We start from the raw sequence: 25,835 nt of genomic DNA on the forward strand, positions 1-25,835 counted from the left end.
AAACTCAAAAGCTAAATCAATGATTTTTTTAATATACTTAATTCAATACAGTAAAAATGCCTCATATTACACCAAGAAGTTATATTTTAAATAATTTTTTAATTCTCAATATAGTAACAGAATTGTTAGCTTATATAAATGTGTAGTTTCAAAATTATGAAATATCAGTTATACAGCCTGCTCCATATCTTACAAAGTGTGAGATGTTACTTTCAAACCCCTAAATACATACTACAATCTTTGAGCCACCATCCAAGTGTCAATTTAATATCCCTCAGAAGAACTTTTAAAATTACCATAAGGGAATTTCTTTCCATAGACATTACATCTTGCCTCAAACAATTAAAAATGAGGGGAGACAATCTGTTACCTAAATGATGTACTGTCAGATCAATATCATTATTACTGATTCTAGAATTTTTGTTAATATGAGAAATAAAATTGAAGAAGCCAATGGAATGAAAAGTTGTGACAATTATGCCTTATTATGGAAGTTTAGGGGAGAATTTTTGAGTTTCAAGGTAAAACACAAATTCTCTAAGTCATTTCCTTTAATGAATTTTCACACTGAGTATTTAATAGGATAATCACTAAATTATAAAAATAATCATACTCATCCTGCAAAGAGGTATATTAATATATTAGACTTCAAAACATGCAAATACAAGTTTCAGTAATCCTTTGTTAGGGCAAGCATTAATCATTAGTAACATTTAACATGCTCTGGTGTGTAAAAGGTAAATCACTTTACTTATTGAAAAGTGTAAACCATTTTTCTAAATTAGAGGTATCTATAAACAGTTTATTACTCTCTTAAGGAGTTTCACAAAAAGCAAAAGGCACAGAACTATCTTTTATGATTCATATAAGAATAAAAATAATTTTTAAATTTGAGAAGTACATCACATAAATTTTTAGATAGTATACATGAAAATGCTAGTTAATATCCACTATCAACCAGGTTTCAGAAACAAAGTACTAGGAAAAAAACTTTTCTCAAGAGCTAAAATTTAACAATGCCTTACATTTCAAAATGATATTCATAAACTCTCACCTGATTGAGATAATGATATTCTTCTGGTTGTTTAAGATGGAATGCTAATCTCTCTTCTTCACTTGCTCCTGCCAGAAGGTAATAGAATACATGATAGTTCCTGTTGGAAACAAAGAAGTATGATGAACATGGTCTATGGTTATCATTTAACAAGAAAAAGAAATTAATTTGTAAACTGTTTCAGCTTTGGTTCATTTTTTTAATACAAAGGTGATAAACTCAATATTGAAATACTACAGGGGAATTCTCTGGCAGTTTAGTAGTTAAGACTCAGTGCTTTCACTGCCATGACCCAGGTTCAATCCCTGGTAGGTGAACTAAGATTACACAAGCCACAAGGGACAGCCAAATAATAAGTAGTACAAAATAAGATAATGTTTTGTATGCCGAATCAAAAGACAAAGGTGAAGCCAGCAATACACTAAAGACCTCTAAAAATTCTCTCCACAAGACCAATTAGAAAACTAGCAAATTTGTCAGAATCAACTCTAGAAATTAACCAAAAATGTATAGCAATCTAGAGAGTGTTTACACAAGAAAAAGAGCTGCATTTCAGTATAAAAAGAACCTTGGTGGCCTTTTAACTTGCCCAATCCATCTCCTGCTTACCAGATACATGTAGTTTTCAATACCAACAGCTTACAACTGAGATGGACACCAGAAGTCTGGCAGCTTCCAGAAGAGGGCAGAACAGGGGTGAAGTTCATTAAGAACCTCACTCCCTGAAAAATATCATTATTTGAACTGTCTGGTATTGAACTGACTCCATCGATGAAGTCATTTTCAAAACTATTGATATCTTTATTTGATGTGATTCAGAGTTATTACCCCAGTATGAAAATCTTTGTTCCAGAGACATTTGTAAGAAACAATTAGTGGCAATTTTTTTAAACATACTAGCTACCTGAACCCATGAATAAATATTAAGGCAAACAGTAAGCTAACCAAACAACTTAAAGAGAAATGCTGGAAAATGAGACATCCGCACAGGTTTTAAAAAGTTCCAATATGTTCCTGGGAATCTAGAAGGCCTTATGCATATATAAAGTTGTGCCCATGCCCAGGGCTGCATGTCTACTCAGCAAAGACAAGAGAAAATACTAAGCTCTCACCTATCACTAACTTTGAAGATCTGCACAAGCAGGAAGTAAAGGCTAAGGCAGAATTATAAAGTGCCTGCCTAGGAGTTAAAAGTCATGGTCCCTGAAACAAACACTAGAAGACTTACTGTTACCAACCATTTATGGAACTCTGTTCAATCATTCCCTGGTGGCTCAGATGGTAAAGAATTTGCCTGCAAAGCAGGAGACCCAGGTTCAATCCCTGGGTCAGGAAGATCCCCTGGAGAAGGAAATGGCTAAGCACTCCAGCATTCTTGCCTGGAGAATTCCATGGACAGAGAGGCCTGGCAGGCTACAGCCCAAGAGATCACATAGATTTGGACACGGCTGACCAACTACCACTGAGAATCCTCCTGTCAATACAGGAAACGCAAATTTGATTCCTGGGTAGGGAAGATCCCCTGGAGAAGGAAATGGCCACCCACTCTAGTATTCTTGCCTGGGAAATCCCATGGACAGAGGAATCTGGCAGGTTGCAGTCCATGGAGTCGCAGAAGAGGCGGACACAACTTAGTGACTAAAAAACAACAAGTTAACCAAGCAGGTACTTAAACGGCTAAACTAAAAAAAAAATTACAGACTTCAAATTAGCTCAGAAAATTCACAAAACAAACAGCAGGAACAAAATTAACAACCACAAATCCTGGGAGAGGGAGGAACTCATATTTAGAGCTGCCAAATGATTATTTTAAAAGTCCAGTTATTATTTTAAATGTCCAATTTTCAACAAAAAATTTGAGTCATACAAGGAAACCAGAAACTAACACATACAAAGGAGAAAAAACAAAAATAACTGTTCCTGAGGCAGTCTGGACATTAACTTACTAGATAGGACTTTTAATTAGCTGTTTTAATACATTCAAAAAACTAAAGAAAACCATGTTTAAAGAACTTAAAGCATGAGAATGATGTCTCGTCAAATAGAAGCTATTGATGAATATACAGAAATTATAAAAAATAATCAGAAAGTAATTCTAGGGTTGACAAATATAATAAAATGAAAACCTATCTAGAGGAGCTCAACAAAAGATTTGTAGGCAGAAGAGAGAATCAGTGGACTTGAAAAAAGGTCAGTTAAAGCTAGCTAGTCTGAGGAAGAAAAAGAAAAATTACCAGTCTCAGGGATTTGTGGGACACCATTAAACAGACACCAACAAATGCACAGTATGGAACACCAATTTATACACAATGGGAGTGCCAAAAGCAGAAGAAAAGAGAAAGAATATTTGGAAAAAATAATGATCAAAGTCCCCCCATATTTGATGACAAACATTAATCTCTACATCTAAGAAATTTAATGAACTCCAGGAGAGAAAAACTCAGAGATCCACATCTGGACAAATTAAAACTACTGAAAGACAAAGACAAAATTTTCAGAGCACCATGAGAGAAATGCCTCATCAAGGGATCCTAATGTAAAGATTACCACCTGATTTCTCATCACGAGCCATGGAAAACAGATTCAAAGTACTAAAAGAAAAAAAAAAATCAAGAATTATATATCCAGCAAAACTATCCTCCAAAAAAAAAAGAAGAAATTAGGATATTCCCAGATAAGTCAAAACTAAATACTTCACAGATGGACCCCATAAAAAATGCTAAAAGGAGCTTTTATGGCTGAAATCAAGGAAGACAAGATTCAATTAAGCATGAAGAAATAAATAGCATCAGTAATAGTAACTACATAGATAAATACTATAAAAGATAGTATAAATGTCTGTATTGTTTGTAAGGCTTTTTCCCCTCCAACTAGACATTGGCAAAAAGCAACAATTATAGATCTATACTGATGAGTCTACTATTATAAACATTTGTACAACATAACAACACAAAGTATAGAGAAAGTAACATAGGATAATACTTAATGAACCTTTATTATATAAAAGGACTACACTAAGCATTTCATAAACATTATTTCATTTAACCTTCTAAACGGCTAAAGGATAGTTTTCCATCTACAAAATAAGAAAAAGTATCTAAGAAGCAGAGAAGTTAGGTGAGATGCCAAATGGATAGCCAATACTTGAATGTAGGCTTGTTTAACTTCAAAGTCTGGCTCTTCATTTTGTCTCACTGTAACAAGAAGCAAATCATTTACCTCTCTTATATTTGGCTTCTTCATCTAAAGGAAGTTACATATATGTAATCTGTGAAATTCCATATACCTCAAAGATTATAATAAAGTTAAGAGCTTTATAAAAAACTTTTCTCAAATTACAGAAAGAACACTAAGACATAGCAAGAGATCCAAAGACAAAACAAAAGATATCACCTAAGACACCACTATTTTCCTGTTCTGATAGTCTTCCTAGAATTTAGAAAAGACAACAACAGTTCTATATAGTCGTTACAAATATCTCACAGCATCTTCAAAAGTATTCTTCCCATGACAGAAATATCAATTATATGTAAAGCTATGCACGGTATAAACTGAATTAAAAGTCATAATACACAAAGATCTGAAAAGTCAATCTGCATGATACAAGTGTTACACTCAATTTAATTACGATCTCAATTATACAAATTAAAATATGTACCGTTCATTATGCTCTTGATAAACGAGTCTAGACTTCTCCAGTAGATACTTTTCAACATAGGCACTAGAATAAAAATAGAATTGGTTGATATAAATAATAAAAGCCTAATGTAAGGTAAACAAATATTTTATTAGAAAAGATGCAAAAGTCTAAAGAATACTATTCAGAGTACATTTTCCACTATTATTGGTGGTACAGTGGTGAGCATAGCTGCCTTCCAGAGTATATTTACCACTATAATTGTGTTATGGACATTGTTAGGGTTATCCATGTTAATTCATAAATTCCTTTTTTTAATTTTAACTTTCCATAAAGCAAAATAAAGTCAGGAGTTCAAAATGTGGCACTCAAGAGCCTACAATGACACAGACTTTACTTTCTTCCCAGGCTCAATACCACAGTACACTCTTTTGAATATTATGCTTTGGCGAGGCTACTAAATAAGGCTCAACGCCATACTTCCTTTACATACCCGTGCTGGTGCCACACCCTGGGGTAAATGTGTTTATAGCTTGCCAGTTTCCTCAGTAAGCACTCATTACTTGGGCACTGTGTTAGCACTGTTCAGATACAGAAATAAGTGATACACTACCTGTTTTCAAATGATATACTACCTGTTTTCAAGGGGCTTACAAACTAGTGGAGAAAACAGGCAAACTAGCAGCTATCATAAGGAGCTGACAGGATTTATTACAGAGCAATGACCAGAATATTATAAATGTAAAGAGAGAGACAGATATGATTCAAATCAAGAAGGAAAAAGGACGTAAGGAAGAACTCTCATAGAGAGTGAGTACACAGTACTTATTAATATGGATATAAAAATCATAAATAAAAACTAGCACACAACACAACAACCAGTTTACATATGTATGTATAAAAATATGTCTGTATGTGTACGTCTGTGGGTGTTCGTGTCTTTGTATTGATCAAATGAGAATCTTTTCTCAGGAATGCAAAATAACCCAATATTGGGAAAATAATGATAATATTAATAAATTCAAGAGTGAAGATAAGACTAATTTCCATAGACACCAAAAAGGCCTTTAATAAAATTCAATATCCATTACTGACAAAAATACTCAAAGAAAACTAAAATCAATGCTTAATTTATTAACATGATAAAATGTCCCAAAGCCAATATTCTACTTAGTGAAGAAAAGTAAAGGCATTCACACAAGTATCTAGAACAATATTATCATAGTTTAGGAGGTATGTAATCAAACAAGATAGAAAATAATCAGAGATGTAAGAACAGAAAAAAAAGTTAAACTATCTATTTTAGCAGATAATATAATAAACCTAGAAATGGTCAGAGAAACAGCCAACAGTAAAACTAATACAAACAATAATTCAGCAAGACAGTAAGATATAAAATTAATACAAAAATCAATAGAAGTAATTGGGGCTTCCCTGGTGGCTCAGATGGTAAAGAATCTGCCTGCAGTGCAGGAGATCTAGGTTCAATTCCTGGGTCAGGAAGATCCCCTGGAGAAGGGAATGACTACACACTCCAGTATTCTTGCCTGGAGAATTCGATGGACAGAGGAGCCTGGGAGGTTACAGTTGATGGGGTCGCAAAGAGTTGGACACAACTGAGCAACTAACATATACAAGTAATGTGCAATTTTAAAAGATATAATGTAAGAGAAAAATCACACTTTTAATAAAAATAAAACACTAAAAATATTTAGGAATAAACTAAATAAGAAATATAAAAAAACTAAAAAACATATCTAAAAACCATAAAGATGTTTATTACTCCAAAATTTATTAATCCAATAAAACCAAGCCATGAAAGACATGGAAGATTCTTCAATAAATATTGCTAAGGAAGAAAGAATGCAATCTGTAAAGACGATATGCTATGTAATTTCCAATTATGTGACACTCTGGAAAAGGCAAACCTATTAAAACAGTGAAAAGATCGGCGGCTGCCAAAGGTTAGTGGGTGGGAAGGGATGAACAGGTGGGGCACAGAGAATTTTTAGGGCAGTGAAACTATACCTTTATACATTTATCAAAGCCCATTCAATGAACAACACAAGTGGAACATACTAATAAAGATATTATCAACAGAGGAAACTAGGGGATAGCATGAAGAGGCGTAAGGGAACGCTCCCTACTTTCTATTCATTTTTGTCACTAATCTAGAACTGTTCTAAAAATAGTCTATTAATTTTTTAAAAGCTATAATGATACTGCTGGCACAACCAGAGGACTCTGATCACAGACTGTAATAGCAAAAATTATAACTATGACAAAATTAAATACCCTGAGTATAAAAATAGTATACAGGAAAATGTCATTATGGCTGCTTTAGGAATTACAGTAATTATTTCAAGGGGTCAAGTTATATACCCAACTTACTCAAAGACAATTTTTAAAAAATGAATATATGCATGACAAAGAAAGATAAAGCAAATGCATATAGTTGTTAACAATTTATAAATCTAAGTAAGGGTGGATAGATGTTACACTATTCTTAGAACTATCCTCATGTTTGAACTTTTCCAAAAGAAAAAAATAATTGAGGAAAAAAATGTAATACTAATGTCACTATTTTCATTAAAGAGCAAACAAAAAACCTATGGGTTATAAAGGGGCAACGGCAAACATTTAAACATCTCCAAAGCCTGATACTGCTACTTACCCAAGTACAGTGCCTGTTTCTTGGTAATTTACTTGAATAAACTTGCCAAAACGACTTGAATTGTTATTATGAGCTGTCTTTGCATTTCCAAAGGCCTGTCAAAATAAATAGTTCTCATTAATTCTATTGTTTAAAAATGGAAAATCCTTAGATCACCTCAATGAGAAAAAAGTGCCAAAGAGATACTAGAAAAGCAATTCACTTATAGCTTCAGGCTCTCATACTTCAGGTAAGGTAAGTAATATCTGCAATAAAGTCAAGTAGATTGCATTTTATGCTACTGAGTAAAATAAATCTTAATTGTAAAAACTTATTGCTCATTACAAATCAGATTTCACTTTCACATTCCAATGCCAGCAAATTTTCTTAATACATTTATATATATTTAATACATATATACATTTCAAAATCTTGCTAAACTGAAATAACAGGCTAGGAAAAGAATAATTACATCAAAACAATTATAATTTAGAGTAGTATAGAAGAAATAAAGTTTCATCATGCAATATACTATACTGTATTTTGCCTATTTAAAACAAAACTACAGTACTATTTTAGAAAGAATAAAAAATATATAAGCTTCCTAAATTATAACCCAAAGTATACACCATGCAATGAAATATTACCTAGCTATAAAGATTAAAGTACTGGGACAGATGTCAACAGTGATAAATATTAAACGTTATGCTATGAAACCACACACAAGAGTACATATTGTAACATGAAATTCTAGAAAAGGCAAAACAAGAGTAACAAGAAGCAGATTAGAAGCTGTCTGGGAACAGGGTAGGAGCGGAAAATGTCTAAAAAAGGGACACAAGGGGTAATGAAAATATTCTATAACTTGATTCTATGATGGTGATTACCTGGCATAAGCATTTATCAGAAATCACTAAACCATACATTTTAAGTGGCTATATATTATTTCAAGCTATATCTCAATAAAACTGAAATTTAAGAACCCATGGTTGAACTCACATATTCAACAACTTACATGAAATCTTCAATACATACTGCTGAATGAAAGAAGGCAGTCTTAAAACATTACATACTGTATGTTTTCATTAATATGACATTTAAAAAAAAAGGAAGGAAGAACAAACAAATTGTCTCCACAAGTTAATGGGAGTATGGAAGGACAGAGGGTATGAAAATAAGGAAAAGCATCAGGGAGTTTTACAGGGATAGTGGAACTTCTCTGCCTAGACACTGCATACAGATGGTCACACAAATTAGTATGCTTTATCATTTATACAACTCTACTGTAAAGGTATTTTTTTATTTTAATATCTACTTTTAAAAGTAAACATTAAAAAACAAAGGCAAATAAAAGACAATTTCAGATATACAAATGTGAAAATATTCATCCTAAGTGAACCCATACTAAAAGGAATAAAGGAAATCCTTCATGCAGAAGGAAAATGATACCATGTTCAAATACAGATCGACATAAGGAATGAAAACAGCAGAAATAGTAACCACATGAGTAAGTATATAAAATACATTTTATTACTTAGATCTCTTGAAAAGATTACTAAGGATGAGATCAGAGAAAATGGTAAAGGTCTCTGAAATCCCTCTCCCCTTCATAAAAGAAATAAGACTAACAAAAACTGTCAAAATCAACTTTTTGATGATTCTGGAAGTTAATGAAAGGCTTAGAGTAATCCCTTGTAAGGAGACGATTTATCAAGGAAAACAGCTGGATTTCAGTAAGAAAAGCAAGCACTGATGGCATTTTAACTTACCTGATTACCAATTCCCTCTCCCTAGCTCCACGCTGAAAAGAAAACCAACACCCTACAATTACAGTTTTTTCAAAAAGCAGTCTCACCTAGAAGCCACTGGAAAGATCAGACTAAAGTCAAAGCCCTGTCCCATATATAATCATCACAATTTGACCTATGTGGCATTTTCCTAGAAAATCTCATTCAAAGGGCTATCTTTATTTGACCTAACAAGAAGTCATCACTCACTGAGAGCAGCCTTTTTCCCTCTAAAAGTAGATTGCCATATGATCCACCAATCCCACTGTTCAGCATATATCAGGAGAAGAATCTAATTTGAAAAGATACATGCACCCATGTATTCACAGTAGCACTATTTACAAGAGCCAAGACCTGGAAACAACCCAAACGTCTATGGACAGATAAAGGGATAAAGATGTGGCATCTGTATGCAAATCAAGAAGAAATGGTTAGAACCAGACATGGAACAACGGACTTGTTATAAACTGGGAAAGGAACATGTCAAAAGCTGTATATTGTCACCCTGCTTATTTAACTTATATGCAGAGTACATCATGCGAAATGCAGGGCTGGATGAAGCACAAGCTGGAATCAAGATTGCTGGGAGAAATATCAATAACCACAGCTATGTGGAAAATACCACCCTTACAGCAGAAAGCAAAGAACTAAAGAGCCTCTTAATGAAAGTGAAAGAGGAGAGTGAAAAAGCTGGCTTAAAAAATGAAGATCATGGCATCCAGTCCTATCACTTCACGGCAAATAGATGGGGAAATAATGGAAACTGGGACAGACTTCATTTTCTTGGGCTCCAAAATCACTGCAGATGGTGACTGCAGTCATGAAATTAAAAGATGCTTGCTCCTTGGAAGAAAAGCCATGACAAACCTAGACAGCCTATTAAAATGCAGAGACATTACTTAGATGACAAAGGTCCATCTAGTCAAGGCTATGGTTTTTCCAATAGTCATGTGTGGATGTGAGAGTTGGACCAAAAAGAAAGTTGAGTGCCAAAGAATTGATGCTTTTGAGCTGTGGTACTGGAGAAGACTCTTGAGAGTCCCTTGGACTGCAAAGAGATCAAACCAGTCAATCGTAAAGGAAATCAGTCCTGAATACTAATTGGAAGGACTATACTGAAGCTGAAACTCCAGTACTTTGGCCACCTGATGTGAAGAACTGACTCACTGGAAAAGACCCTGATGCTGGGAAAGACTGAAAACAGGAGGAGAAGGGGATGACAGAGGATGAGATGGTTGGATGGCATCACCAACACGATGGACATGAGTTTGAGCAAGCTCCAAGAGTTGGTGATGGACAGGGAAGCCTTGCGTGCTGCAGTCCATGGGGTTGCAAAGAGTCAGACATGACTGGGCGACTGAACTGAATTGATATATACACAATGGAACAATACTCAGTCATAAAAAAGAATAAAATAATGCCTTCTGCAACAGGCATCTAGAGGTATTATACTAAGTATACACAATGGAACAATACTCAGTCATAAAAAAGAATAAAATAATGCCATCTGCAACAGATGGATCTAGAGGTATTATACTAAGTAAAATCAGAAAAAGAGAGAAAAATACCATAGGTTATCACTCATTTGTAGAATCTAAAATATGACACAAATAAACTTATTTATGAAACAGAAACAGGCTCACAGACATAGAAAATATTTGGTTTCCAAAGGGGAAAGGGGTTGGAGAGGGATTAATCTGGAATTTGAGCTTAGCAGATACACACTATTATGTGTAAAACAGATAAACAACCAGGTCTTACTGTATAACAAAGGGAATTAACTATACTCAGTATCTTGTAATAACCTATAATGGAAAAGAATATGAAAAAGAGTATGTGTATGTATATGTGTGTGTATATATGTATCTAACTGAATCACTTTGTTTAACATGAGAAACTAAAACAACATTGCAAATCAACTATACTTCAATAAAAGAAAGAGAAGAAAAGGAAAAAGAAATGGTGAGAGCAGACATCTGTATCTTCTTTCTGATCAAAGCATTACTATTAAGTACGTTTTTAACCTATATTTTTACAAATAGGTGTTCTTAATCAGATTGAGAAAGTTCCTTCTTTTGTTTGTTGAGAGTGTGTCTTTTTTTCGTCTGCTTGTTTTAATCATGAAAGGGTGTTGTTTTTGTCAAATGCTTTTACTGCTATCTATTCAGATAATGCTGTAGCTTTTGTCCTATAGTCTATTAATGTTTAACAATGCATTTATTTTTATATTGCTTAACCAATCTTTCATTCCTTAATATAAATCCTACTTCATCATAATGTATACTTCTTTTATATTTTGCTGAATTAAGTTTGCTAGTATTCCTTAAGAATGTCTCTGTTTCAAGGGATATTGGTCTGCAGTTTTCTTATGTTGTGGTGTCTTTGTCTGATTTTAGTATCAGTGAAATATTTTGGACCTTGTAAAATTAGAAACTTTTCCTCCCTCCTGTTCTATTTCTTGGAAGAATTTTGAAGGATTTGTGTTAACTCTTTTTAAATGTTTGGTAGAATATATCAGTGAATCCATCTGTCCTGGGCATGATTTTTTTCTTAAGCTTTTCACTGCTAAGAAACAGACTCACAGACATAGAAAACAAACTTACGGTTACCCAAGGGAAAAGGGGGTGAAAGAGGGACAAATTAGGACTTTGGGGTTAGCAGATACACAGTACTATACATAAAACAGATAAACAACAAGGTCCTATGGTATAATCATATTAGATGACTATAATATGAATATAATATGATTATATATTATTTGTAATTACATATGAAGAGTCATATTCAATATCCTGTAATAAACCATAATGGAAAAGACTGCGAACAAGACTGCGTGTGCACGCATGTGCGTGCATGCTCAGCCGCTCAGTCGTGTCTGGCTCTGTGCGACCCCATGGAACCCGCCAGGCTCCTCTGTCCATGGGATTCTCCAGGCAAGAATACTGGAGCGGATTTTCATGCCTCCTCAGGGGATCTTCCCAACCCAGGGATTGATCCCAGATCTCCCGCAACACAGGTGGATTCTTTATCATCTGAGCCACCAGGGATATATATAACTGAATCACTTTCCAGTATACCAGAAACTAACACAACACTGTAAATCAACTTACTTCATTATGAAAATTTTAAAATTTAAATTCTAAAAAGACAGGGTTAAAATCTGGAAGAAGATGTGTATATATTTTCAGAACACATGTTTGATAACGGATTTGCACCCAGTATACGCAAAGAACTCTCAAAACACAACAATAACAAGTTGGGCAATAGATTTTGACAGACACTTGACCAAAGAAGATATATAAGTGGCAAATAAACACATGAAAAGGTGTTCACATCATGAATGTATTATAGAATACATATTAAAATCATGAGATACCACTGTATACCTATTTGAAGGCTAAAATTAGAAAGGATGACTATATCAAAAGTTAGCAAGGATATGGAATAACACGAACTATATACACTGCCTGGTGGGAATGTAAAGTAGTATGTACAATTTATACGTAAGTTTGGCAGTTTCTTTAAAAGTTAAACATATACCTGTGATAGGACCCAGGCTAGCCACGTGGCTCAGTGAAAAAGAATTCATCTCCCAATGCAAGAGATGCTGGTTTGATCCCTGGGTCAGGACCATTCCCTGGAGAAGGAAATGGCAACCCATTCCAACATTCTTGCCTGGGAAATTCATGGACAGAGGAGCCCAGTGGGCTACACAGTCCCTGGGGTGGCAAAACGGTCAGACATGACTTAGTGACTAAAATACATAAACACACATAATATGATCCAGTCATTCTACTCCTAGCTATTTACCCAAGGTAAAAAAAAACAGATTATGTCCACACAAAAACATAGTATTTTATGTATAATAACCAAAAACTGGAAACAACCTACATGTTCATCAAAAGATGAATGAATAAACAAAGTGTGGTAAATCCATACAATGGAATATGGAATACTGTCTTAGCAAAAGGGATTATTGACACACACAAAAAATAATTACACCATGTAAGAGAGGTCAAACACAAAATAGTACATACTACATGATCCCATTTATACAGAATTGTAAAATGTACAAACTAACCTACAACGACAGAAAGCACATAAGCGGTTTCTTGAAGATGAGAGCAGCAGGAGTGAGAAAGAGGCATGGCAAAAGGATATGAGAAAATTTTAGGGATAATGGGTATGTTTAGTATCTTAATTGTGGTGGTGGTTTAATGGGTATACACATATGTCAAATTTATCAAAGTGTACACTTTAAATCTGTGCAATTACACCTCACAAAAACTCTTTCAAAACAAGTAATATTAACTCTCCTTTAAGCTCTAAAACAAAAATAGTGTAGTCTGTTTCCTCTCTACCCTTGATGGTATCACTTATTAAAACATAACTAAAAAAATTTTCCCATATTCTCTACATTTTCAAAGATGAACCCTTAGAATTTCAATCCTGGGCACAGATTTTAAGCCTGCGAAGACAAAAATACATTGACAAGAATATTTTCCCCAACTACCCATTACCATAGTCAATTACAGACAGGAGTCCTGCTCCTGCTATCTCCCCTTACAGGGGGGTATATCTGACTCCAATTATCTCTTTCCTCTGCATCACTATGGCCCAAAGTTACTCTTTGAAAAAAATACTGCCACCGTTACATCTCTCAATCTTCCACACTGTCACTTTCACTTTCCTATCTTCCAGTTTTCCTTGGTAACTAAAAAATGCTGTCTATACTTCCATTCAGTTTTATTTCATTTTCTCACATCTAACAAATTTTAATTTTTTTTTAAAGATATGTTTAAGAAAAATTATTTCTACACACTTACCTCAAGTACTGGTCCAGCGCCAAGAATAATTTGTTCCACTCCACTGGCAAATCCTTTCTGACTGAGGGCAGTAAGGTGATGAATAAGAAAGTTTGTGCTTTGAGTCTTTCCAGAACCGCTCTCTCCTGAAATAACGATGCACTGATTCTTTTTGCGCTGAAGCATGGCATGATAAGCTACATCAGCCACAGCATAAATGTGAGGCTCAAGTTTTCCCAATTGATGGTTATCATACATTTTGACATATTTGGGGTTATAAATAGGAAGAAATTTGAATGGGTTAATAGCTATTAGAATACTGCCAACATAGGTATAAATTTTTTCATGCTTAAAGCGATTTCGTAGGTTTTCTAAGAGAGTTTTCTCATTCAAATCAGGTAAGCTACATAAATCGTCAAAGTCCTTCTGTTGAGGCTGTGGAAGAAAACCCCGTTCCATCATTCTGCGACGTTCTTCTGTTACCCGTAGCCATGACTGAAGACTACCATAATGAATTGATCCATCGAGGTTTTTTTCTCTCAGAAGAAAACGGTAGTCCTCTCCACTCAGGCGATTTTCCAGAGCCATGCGAGGCCATAACATCATTCGCTGAACTGGACAGTCTGTTGGATTGAGTATCCATTCTTCTCCACCAAATTCTTTTACCTCTGCTAGAACATAACATTTTGTTTTGTCAAGATGAAGCTTGTTTATAAGTGAGTCAATCACCTCAGCAGCTGTGGAGTTTTTTCTGGCAGGAATCGGACAGTAGATTGTCCCTTCTGAAATTGTCCCAGGATATATACGTAATGTATGTTCATTATCCTCAAAGCGTCGTCTTCCTCCATCATTTATATTCATATTGGATCCTGTCCCATCAGCATGGATGGTACGTGTTCAGGACTGCGCAAATCATTTTCATGGCAAGAGAACTGCAACAAAAAAGACGTGAAACATTAAGAGGTCATATTACACAAAAAAGAGGCTTAACAATTATGTTGATTATATCTTTTAGAACAAAAAAAACCCAACTCTTCTCTTTGAATAGGAACAGTTCTTGAAAACATTCTGAGACCACAGTATTTCATATATTGTCCAAACCTGGACACTTTCTAAAGCAGCCAAAACTTTTTCAATTTTTTGTTATATTAATAATTCAAAACGCAAAAAGTAAAAATAATAATTAATTTGTCCTCTACTATCTCAAATGTTTCTGAGGTAGGTACCTGGGATCAGAATCAACTTCTTTCTTTATATATGAAAAAGAGCATCACTGAAGACTGAATTAAGATGGACAAAACAATCACATAAATCTAATCACCATATATCCAAAAGCTCTTATGGATAAAGCAAAACCAAGAAAGAGTGTCACCAACAAAGCAGAAATCTGTGAAAGTAAAAACAGTAAAAAGATGAGATCAGATAAACAGAAATTAAACTAGATGGAGTTATAACCAAGAAAACAATGAGAGAATCCTTCAACTATACTAGACACTAACACAATGCTCTCCACAGTAGTTCTATCAGCCGCCTACTGCGGTCACCTGGGGAAAGGCTGTGTTTCTCTGCCCCCTCACCAAAAGTTAGTGCTGTCAGACTGGAGTTTCTGCCAATATAAGAAATGTAAAAAGATATTTCATTACTTCAAACTGTATTTCCCTGATGACCACTGAGAAGGGGTAACACATTCTATCATGTGCCATTGGGGCTATGATTGTTCATTTAATTTCCTTTTTGTCTTCTCATTATTAATTTGAATGAGTTTTTTATATACCCTATATATTCAATTTTCAGCTGAATGAGTGACAAATATCTGCTACCATTCAGTAGCTTATCCTTATATTTTGTTCATGTTGCCTTTTGTTGTACAGAAGTTATATTTTTGATAAATTTATCAATCCTTTACAGGTTACTATTTCTTTTTTAATAAGCAACATTAGCAATTGCAGTTAACTTTTATTATGGGTTTATTTGTACTAGTCATTTTTCAAAGCATTGTACATGAATTATTTAATTTAAAATTCACAAGCTGTCCCTGAGGGTTGTTTTTTTATCATCATCATTTTACAAAAGAAAAAATACAGGAATTTTATATAACTTGACCAAATGTGATAAAGTTGAGAGTTGAAGCAGGCAGTCTGGCTCTAAAACCTATATACTATTATCTCCTGGTATAGTTCTTCTAAATCTTCCTTTATCCTAAGGATATAAAGGTATTATCCTATATTTTCTCCTAAAAGACCAAAATTTTACTTCTCTTATTTAAGTCTTTAATGCATACAGAACTTATTTTCATGTATGTTGTAAGACAGGGCTCATAATTATTTTCAAATCAAACTCAGATTAGCCACTGGACCAGCACCACAATGAAGACTCTAATCTTTCCCCACTGACTCATAATGCTACCTCTGCCATGTGGCTAATTCCATATAAGTATCAATCTGTTCTGGGCTCTGTAATCTTTTTCACTAGTCTATTTACCAATAGTAAGCCTATCTTAATTAGTACAGCTTTATAATAAGCTTTGAAATATGGAGGGCATATCACCTCAATTTGTTCCTCTTTAATGTTACTTTAACTATGTACCACCATAAAAAATTTAAATACCAGTGTATCAACTACAATGAAAAAACTTTTTGGCATTTTGATGGATTTTATAGATCAATATTGGAAAAAACTGGCATCCTACTGACTTCCCGTTCATAAACACCATGTTGTTGTTTTTTATAATCACATTGTTTCACTCCTAAGGTTTAACTTATTTTCATATTCATCCAATCTTTTTTCAATTTAAATTTCATAACTGTTTTAAGAGATACTACTTGCTTACTTACCTCCTTAAACATTCTATATAACTGGATATTTTTCAGAATAATAGTTTAATGTCATCAGAGTGAACTGCTCTTATGATCGTTGATTTTATTTCTTATTTTTCTCAGCATTAGATGACTTAATTAGTTTGAGAATTTAGCTTTATAGGTACACTTTTTGATGGAAGTGATTTGATCTATTCAAATCAGGAGATCTGAAACAAGTCTGATGAGAGACTTGTTTTTCATACCAACATTTACTGAGAATCCATTATTTACTACTTTTTTTTAACACTACTAATCAATACTATTACAATACTATTAACCTTTAAATTAATATTTTTAATACGACCGACATTTAATTTTCCCAGTTATCTCATAAATATTTTTCTTACAGTTGGTCTATTCAAATCAGATCTGTCCTGCAGTAACAGCACAGATATGTTTTAAGCCAGGAGGGTTTTAGTTGGAAAGCTATGTTTGTGTTTATATGAGGCCAAAGCCTCATATAAACTATGGCCTCTGGCAACAGAAAGCAGCAAAACTACTCCTTACGGTCACACAGGCTGTTCCCTGTACTATTCCAGGATACTGCATAACTCACCTATAAAGGTGAATAGTGTGGCAGTCCCAGAACTAAACTCAGAAATACTGTTTTCAATAGAGGAGTCCTACCTACCCTGGACTCGTGGTTACCAACAATTAGTCCAATTCCAGTGACATTTCTGTATTATCTCAGAGGCTAAAACCTCAGATGCGTTCCCTGAAAGCTCCCAGCCATAAGCCCTACTCATTGCCCTGTGTTCCACTCTCTTTTCAAGATAGAAATGTTTGCCTTATTTTGAGCCCCATTTATGTCAATTCAGTTATCTCCTTTTGTTATTTTATCAGTCACTGCTTTGTATTAGAAAAAAGGGGTTCTCTCAAAATGTCACTCATAAATTTCCTGGTGGTCCAGAGGTTAGGACTCCATGCTTTCACTGCAGAGGGCCCAGGTTCGATGCCCGGATGGAGAACTAAGATCCCGCAAGTGGTGAAGCACACTCCCCCCACAAAAGGTTTTTTAAAAAATCACTCATAAATACATTTTGAGAACAAGCCATGTGTGTTTATCAGAATCATCTGGGAAATATTTTTAAAATATACATTTCTAGGCCTCAAAATGGTTCTGAGGTTGGGAAAACAAAGCAATTCTTTTGTTGTAGATCCAGAAAATAGCATTTGGGAATCAATGGTCTATATTTCCACTTTCCACCCCCTTACCACTCTTTCCGCATAGCAAGTTACTGCCAATGTTCTTTAAAGATGTCACCAATGACCACAAAGCTGTCAAATCCAAAGGTTTCTTCTCAAACCTCATCTTAACACACCACACTGCAGCATTTGACTAAGGTGGCCATCCTCTCATTCTAAAAACAGCCCTCACATTACAATTATTTTCCTTATAATCTTCCTGATAGGTTCATTTTTTTTTATGACTCACTCTTACAGTTCCTCTTCCACTATCTCACTTTAAAGATAAAAATATTCCCCCAATTTTTGGTCTCAAACCAGTGCTCATTTGTCTGGTTGATTACATCTAACCCTCTACAATTTACACTGTTACCTATTACCTATGGATGCTTTTGCACTATACTGGCAGAACTGAACAATTATGACAGAAACCATATAGTCCATAAAACCAAAAATGTTTATTATGTGTCCCTTAAAAGAAAAAGATGCCGACCCCTATTCTAGGATAACAACTAAAAAAAATAAGGAAAAAACATAACTTCACAACTAATAGAATGAAAATATGGGATGATAAAAAATAACCTATTCAAAAGAGGGCAACAGGGGCATTTAGCTAGACAGAATAAACAGAAAGCAAACTAAATATAAGTAACTATATTAAGTGTGAATGCTCAAATTAAAACAAAAGATTGTCAGAGCAGACTTTTAAAATCTACCTATGTGCTGATTTCAATAGACACACATATATAATAGGAGGATACAGAACCTAAAGGCTTAAAAAAAAGAAGCTATACATGTAAATTCTAGCCAACAGAAAGTTGGTATAATCAAAATAACTTCAAGCAAAATGGAAAAAGAAAGTTGAGTTAAATATCTCTTAAGCCCGTTTTAAGTTAAACAGGAAGTGTCAGACTGGCAAGTAAGTAGACTAGCAGGTGTTCTCGTATCTGCAATAGGAGAAAGGAGAAGAAGTATGAGTGAAATGTTTACTAGTTAGAGGGCTTGAGAACATACCTTTATGATTATAAATAGAATCAAACAGAGAAGCAGACACCAAAATCTTAAAACAAATGAAGGTCTAACGGGCCAAGGTTCTTTGGTAAACAAGACTAAATAAGATTTAAGTCAAAGGTGAACAGGTAACTCTTATGGAAAGAAAAAAAAAAATGACACTTTTTCTGGAAGAATTTAAAAACAAGAGTAAAAGGATGGGTCATGAAATAGCTTTCCAGGTTAACATGTGTTAAGAGTGCATGTTAGCGGATCTTCATCACTAGATAGGCCATTAGAGCCCAATTTTAACCTTTGGTAGATCAACAGCAACTAAAAGCCAAATTTGGTGCTAAAAGAAAAAAATCTTGTAGTATTTCAACTAAAGAAAGGGTGACGGAAGAAATGAGTTATCGTATGACACACTGCAGCATAGGTATGTCGACATCTGTTGGTTTATCAGTAAGTACTCTGTACCCTCTTCTGGTGAAAGTACTATGTTTTTCCTCAGAAGACCTCCTCCCATGCCATTTGACACAGTTTGAATGGACTGACCTCATCCTCCAGTTAGCTGAGACACAGGCCTGGCCAACCAGTTTATTCCATTCTCCCTAGTGACAGTGGCTGCTTATTGGGACAATCTATTGAAAATTTGCTGTAACTATTAGGAAAGAAGCATTTATTTTTCCTACTAGGACTGCTAACCTAAAATGTAAATCTAGAGCTACTGGCAGCCATCTTCTCTGAATGCATAGAAGAAGCCTCTCTGCAGTTAAAGAAATGAACTCAACACACAGCAAGGCCTACAACACTGAGCCACTGAATCTAGCTGTGCCTCTGATAAACTCAACCACTGAACTGCCTTTTTAAGCGTGCCAGTCAATTCTTTTTTATTCCCTGAGCCACTTCGAGTTGGGTTTCTGCTCTCTGTGATCAAAAGAACCCACTACAACAGGTTCAGTACAATATCCTTTGATAATATAGGTATCCCTTATTATACAAATTTCTCATATCCAAAAAATCTCACAATCTAAATTCAGGAGCCAAATATATTTGAATATATTTTTGGATACTTCCTTCACTATCATACTATTTGCTATCCACTTGGGTAACCAAATAAATTCAAATAAGGCAGTACCTCTGAGACATCCAAATTCAGTATCAAAACTGAAGAATTAAGCAGATATGGATGGTGAAGGATACTTGTAATATTAACCACGCAGAAACATGGCAAGGGATGAACAATACAATGTCAAGTAAAAACATATAAAATTGTATATAAAGGTATACATGGACCAAAATATTCGCTTTTGAAAAAAATCTTCAAATTTTTCCTTTTATAGTTTTCACCAAAGATAAATTTGACATGCATTATTTCATTCTAATTGAACAGAAATTCTGAGATAGGAAATAAACTATTTTATCTTATAAAACAAGAGATTAAGGCTAAAAGAGCAAAATACATACATATATAATTTATGATTAATATTTCAAATCAGCAGAGAAAAAAGATTAATAATGATGTGGGGATAAATAACAAATTGTGAAAATAAAACTATACATATTAAGAATTACTGGCACTTAAAGCAATCAGACATTGCTATATTTTTCATAAAGAAAGTCATTTAATAATTTTTTTATGCCCTATCCCAAAGCAGTTACTTCAAAAATATACGCTAACAGAGAAAAACAATGTGCTGAGACGGTTGCTGTGGTCAGTAGGGTGTGGTTCAGAATGGGCAAGCTTATGATGTTATTCACTGGACGGAGTCAGAAGAGACTAATTACAGAGGAAAACTATGGTGAAGGAAACAGAGTTCAGGAATACAGTTTCCTTTAAACGAAAAGTTTGGTTAAAAAAAAAGATCAAAAGGAATAACTAAAGATTTTTAATGCAGTGTTTTGCAGCTATGTGCTAATAAAACTTAATTTTCAAAAAAATATGCATTGTTGCTTTTACTTTTTATTAAGTTCTCCCAAGTTATTTTTCAACAAGAAAACAGAAGTGGGTTTTCTCTTTATATGTGCTTTATCACAGGGATCTGTTTATGCAGTTTAGCAAGCAAGATCATACCTTACTACTCAGTAACAAAAGAACTTGAAGGACAGAATCAGGCAAATGTACATCTAAAAAATGAAAACCTAGCTTTGCCACAGCTTCACTCAAAGCAAAAGACTCACCAGTACATTTTGAAAGAACATTCTACTATCAAGGTAGGGTCCTTGAAGAAAACATTACTGACTTGTGTACTGCTATACATTTCATGGGGAGAGAGTTATTAAACATTTTGAACTTATGTTAGAAAAATGATTCTGGAAAAGTGGTACTCAAGAGCTAGTATTCATGTTTTTTCACTTCTTAGTACTTAAAATTGAAATGTTCTAAATAAATATAAATATACTAAGTAAATATACTAAATGTTCTAATAAATATACTCATTACCATATTACTATATAATCACATGCAGACATACCTTGGAGATATTACAGTTTTTGGTTTCAGACCACCAGAATAAAGGAAATATTACAATAAAGCAAGTCACAAATATTTTTTGCTTTCCTATTACATATAAAAGTTACATTTACACTATATACAGTCTACCAAGTGTGCAATAGCATTATGTCTAAAAAATGTATATACCTCAATTAAAAAAAACTTTACTGCTTAAAAAAAAAAAAAAGCTAACTGAAAAGCTTTCAGTGAGTTGTAATCTTTTTGCTGGTGGAGGCTCTTCCCTAAATGAAGATTGCTGCTGATCATCAGGGTGGCAGTGGCTGAAGGCTGGGGTGACAACGGCAGCTGCTTAAAACAAGACAACAATGAAGTCTGCTGCATCAACCCTCTTCCTTTCATAAATGATTTCTCTGTAGCACGCAAAGCTGTTTGATAGCATTTTATCCACAGAACTTCTTTCAAAATTGGGAGTCAATGCACTCAAACCCTGCTGCTGCTTTATCAACCACATTTATATAATAATCTAAATCCTCTATTGTCATTTCAGTAATCTTCACAGCATCTTCAACAGGAGTAGATTCCACCTCAGGAAACCACTTTCTTTGCTCATCCATAAAAAGCACCTACTCATCTACTCAGGTTTTAACATGAAATTGCAGCAATTTTCGGATTCCAATTCTAATTCTCTAGCTATTTCCATCACATCTGCATTCACTTCCTCTATTGAAGTATTGAACTCCTCAAAGCTAGCAGGAGGGTTGTAATCTGCTTCTTCCAAACTCCTGTGTATTTTGATGTCTTCTCATGAATCACAAATGTTCTCAATGGCATCTAAAATGGTGAATCCTTTCCAGAAGTTGTTCAAATGCCTTTTCCTAGAACCATCAGAAGAATCACTCTCTGACAACCATAGGCTTAAGTTTTTCTTAAAGTTTCTTAAAGTTTTTCTTAAATAAGAAGACCTGAAAGTAACAATTACATCTTGATCCATGGCCTTCAGAAAGGATGTTGTGTAGGGGGCATAAAAACAATAACATCATACATCCCTATCAGAGCTCTTGGAAAACCAGATACATTGTCAATGAGCAGTAATATTCTGAAAGGAATCTTTTTTTTCTGAGAAGTAGGCCTCAACAGTGGGCTTAAAATAGTCAGTAAACCATCTTGTAAACAAATATGCCAACATCCAGGCTTGGTTTCTTCCATTTCAGACCACAGGCAGAGTAGATCTACCATAACTCTTAGGGGCCCTATGACTTTTGAAATGGTAAATAAGCACTAGGCTTCAAGTCACCAGCTGCATTAACCCCTAACAAGAGACAGCCTGACCTTTGCAAACCCCCACTGACTTCTCCTCTCTAGCTATTAAACTTCTAGATGGCATCTTCTTCCAATAGAAGGTTGTTTCATCTACATTGAAAATCTGTTGTTTAAGCAACCTTCCTGAATTATCTTAGATTTTCTGAATGACTTGGTACAAATTCAATATCAGTACTTGCTGCTTCACCTTGCACTTATATGTTATGGAGACAGATTCTTTCCTTAAACCTCATGAACCAACCTCTGCTAGCTTCAAACTTTTCTTCGGCGGCTTCCTCACTTCTCTCAGCCTTCATAAAACTGAAGACAGTTGGGGCCTTGCTCTGAATTGGGCTTTGAAATAAAGGAATATTGTAACTGGTTTGATCTTCTGTCCATACCACTAAAATGTTCTCCATGTCAGCAATAAGGTTATTTTACCTTGTTTTTCACGTTGTTTACTGCAGTACCACTTTTAATTTCCTTCAAGAAGTTTTCCTTTGCAATGGCATCGTGGCTAAGTGACACAAGAGGCTTAGCTTTCAACCTATCTCAACTTTTGACATGCCATCCTCGCTAGGCTGAATCATTTCTAACTCTTGATTTAAAGTGAGAGACACGCAACCTTTTCTTTCACTTGAACACTGAGCAGCTACTCTAGAGCTATTAATTGCCATGACTTCAATACTTCATATCTAAGGGAATAGGGAGGGCCGAGAAGAGGGAAAGAGATAGGGGAGCGTCCAATCCCTGGAGCAGCCAGAACACATACAATATGTACTAATTAAGTTCATCGTCTTATACAGGTGTGGTTTGTGGCACCTCAGAACAATTACAATAGCAACATCAAAGATCACTGATCACCAATAATCATAATAAATATAATGAGAAAGTTTGAAATATTGAGATAATTACCAAAATGTGACTCAGAGACATGAAGTGAGCATATCCTGTTATAACACTGGACAGGAGGCAGTGATCAAAACCATCCCCAAGAAAAGAAATGCAAAAAGGCAGAATGGTCGTCTGAGGAGGGCTTATAAATAGCTGAGAAGAGAAGTGAAAGGTAAAGGAGAAAAGGAAATAGTGACAGACTATTTTCTTGGGCTCCAGAATCACTGTAGATGGTGACTGCAGCCATGAAATCAAAAGAAGCCTGCTCCTTGGAAGAAAAGCTATGACAAACCTAGACAGTGTATTAAAAAGCAGAGACATTACCTTGCCAACAAAGGACTGTGTAGTCAAAGCTATGGTTTTTCCAGTAGTTATATACGGATGTGAGTTGGACCATAAGGCTGAGTGCTGAAGAATTAATGCTTTTGAACTGTGGTGTTAGAGAAGACACTTGAGAGTCCCTTAGACTGCAAGGAGATCAAATCAATCAATCCTAAAGGAAATCAGTACTGAATACGCATTGGAAGGACTGATGCTGAAGCTCCAATACTGTGGCTACCCGATGTAAAAAGCCAACACATTGGAAAAGGCCTTGATGCTGGAAAAGATCGAAGGCATGAGGAGAACCGGACAACAAAGGACAAGACGGTTGGATGGGATCACTGACTCAATGGACAGGAGTCTGAGCAAACTTCAAGAGACGGCGATGTACAGGGAAGCCTGAAGTGCTGCATTCTATGGGTTTGGACATGAATGAGTGACTGAGTAACAATTCTTTCTCTTCCTGGGCACAAAGTTAGACTTTATTCCCCAACCTTTTCTGCAGTTAGCTACACTGCAATTAAGTCCCACACCAGTGACACGAGGGCAGGCTGAACTATTAAAAGTCGATAAAAAAAAAGGATCCGCCTTTCCATATTTGCTGAAAGAATGAAGAGGATCCAGCTGCTGCTGCTAAGTCGCTTCAGTCGTGTCCAATTCTGTGCTACCCCATAGATGGCAACCCACCAGGCTCCCCCATCCCTGGGATTCTCCAGGCAAGAACACTGGAGTGGGTTGCCATTTCCTTCTCCAATTCATGAAAGTGAAAAGTAAGAGTGAAGTCGCTCAGTCGTGTCTGACTCTTAGTGACCCCATGGACTGCAGCCTACCGGATTCCTCCGTCCGTGGGATTTTCCAGGCAAGAGTACTGGAGTGGGTTGCCACTGCCTTCTCCAGAGGATCCAGCGAAAAGCTCTAAGATTATAAGGGACACACAGAAAATAGATGGAGGACCCTGAGTCCCCCATGACTACAAGGAGAAGACTACCCACCATCACCCCAACCCACCTTTATTGGATTGTGAAGTAAATAAAATTTTATTGAGTAGAGCCACTGATATTTGGAGGTTTTTCAGTTATAGTAGGCAATTTATCCTAATGCATTATAGTTACATTTTTCCAATCCCTCCCTTGTAAGGAATTCTGTAAGGAAACTCCTTAGATTCAATCCATCAATAATTACATTGGTCTGCCTTTAAAATATATCCTGAATCTAACCAGTTTTCACCATTTCTATCTGTATCACTTACTTCAAAGCCCACTATTCTCTCCTCTGAGTTACTTACAGTGTGATATCCTTCTGTCATTGCTCCGTTACAGCCTGTTTATATACAACAGAACAGGCAGTCACCCTTTTTAAGGATAAATCAGACCTTGACACTCTCCTATTGAAAACCTTAAATGGCTCACCTTAACACAACTAAATAAAATTGAAACTCCTTACTATGCCCTAACCATCTTTCCCTCACTCCAATCCAGTATAGCCTCACAGGTCTTTTTTCTGTTTTTAAGCTTATACCTGCTTCAGGACCTTTATGTTTGTTTCCTGCTTTCTCTGCCTGAATCTTCTTTCAATATCACTGAGGTCTCTGCTCAAATGCCAACTCCTCAGACAGGCTTTTCTTTACAGCCCTATTTAAAATAACCCTCTTTCTCCACTCTGTTGTCCTTGCCCTGATTTTTCTTTTTTTCACCCTGATTTATTTTTAATCAGAGGACTTGATGCACTATTTGGAATTATATTATTTACTCACATTTTTGTTTATTGTCTGACTTCCCCATTAAAAGGAAAAGACTTGCCTTTTTCATCATCAGTATCCACAGCTCAAAACTGTGTTTGTTAAAGGAATAAACAAATTCATTAACTCAAATATTTTACCAGTCATTTTTATTGCCTA

At 35.1% G+C, this 25,835-nt stretch overlaps 1 protein-coding gene across 11 annotated transcripts in view; it reads right to left on the reverse strand.

Moving 5' to 3' along the window:
- Positions 1 to 25,835, reverse strand: part of MYO9A (myosin IXA) — a 236,254-nt gene that overhangs the window by 165,360 nt on the left and 45,059 nt on the right. For all 11 annotated transcript variants that reach the window (XM_043470964.1, XM_043470963.1, XM_043470968.1 and 8 more), the window contains exons 2-5: positions 13,958 to 14,868; positions 7,366 to 7,460; positions 4,713 to 4,775; positions 1,055 to 1,154 (exon numbers count right to left, since the gene is read on the reverse strand). In XM_043470964.1, coding sequence (XP_043326899.1) covers positions 1,055 to 1,154; positions 4,713 to 4,775; positions 7,366 to 7,460; positions 13,958 to 14,797 — 1,098 coding nt within the window. In that variant the 5' untranslated portion in view covers positions 14,798 to 14,868. The remainder of the gene's footprint in view (positions 1 to 1,054; positions 1,155 to 4,712; positions 4,776 to 7,365; positions 7,461 to 13,957; positions 14,869 to 25,835) is intronic.

This window comes from Cervus canadensis, chromosome 6, assembly GCF_019320065.1.
Source record: "Cervus canadensis isolate Bull #8, Minnesota chromosome 6, ASM1932006v1, whole genome shotgun sequence".
Taxonomy (NCBI): domain Eukaryota; kingdom Metazoa; phylum Chordata; class Mammalia; order Artiodactyla; family Cervidae; genus Cervus; species Cervus canadensis.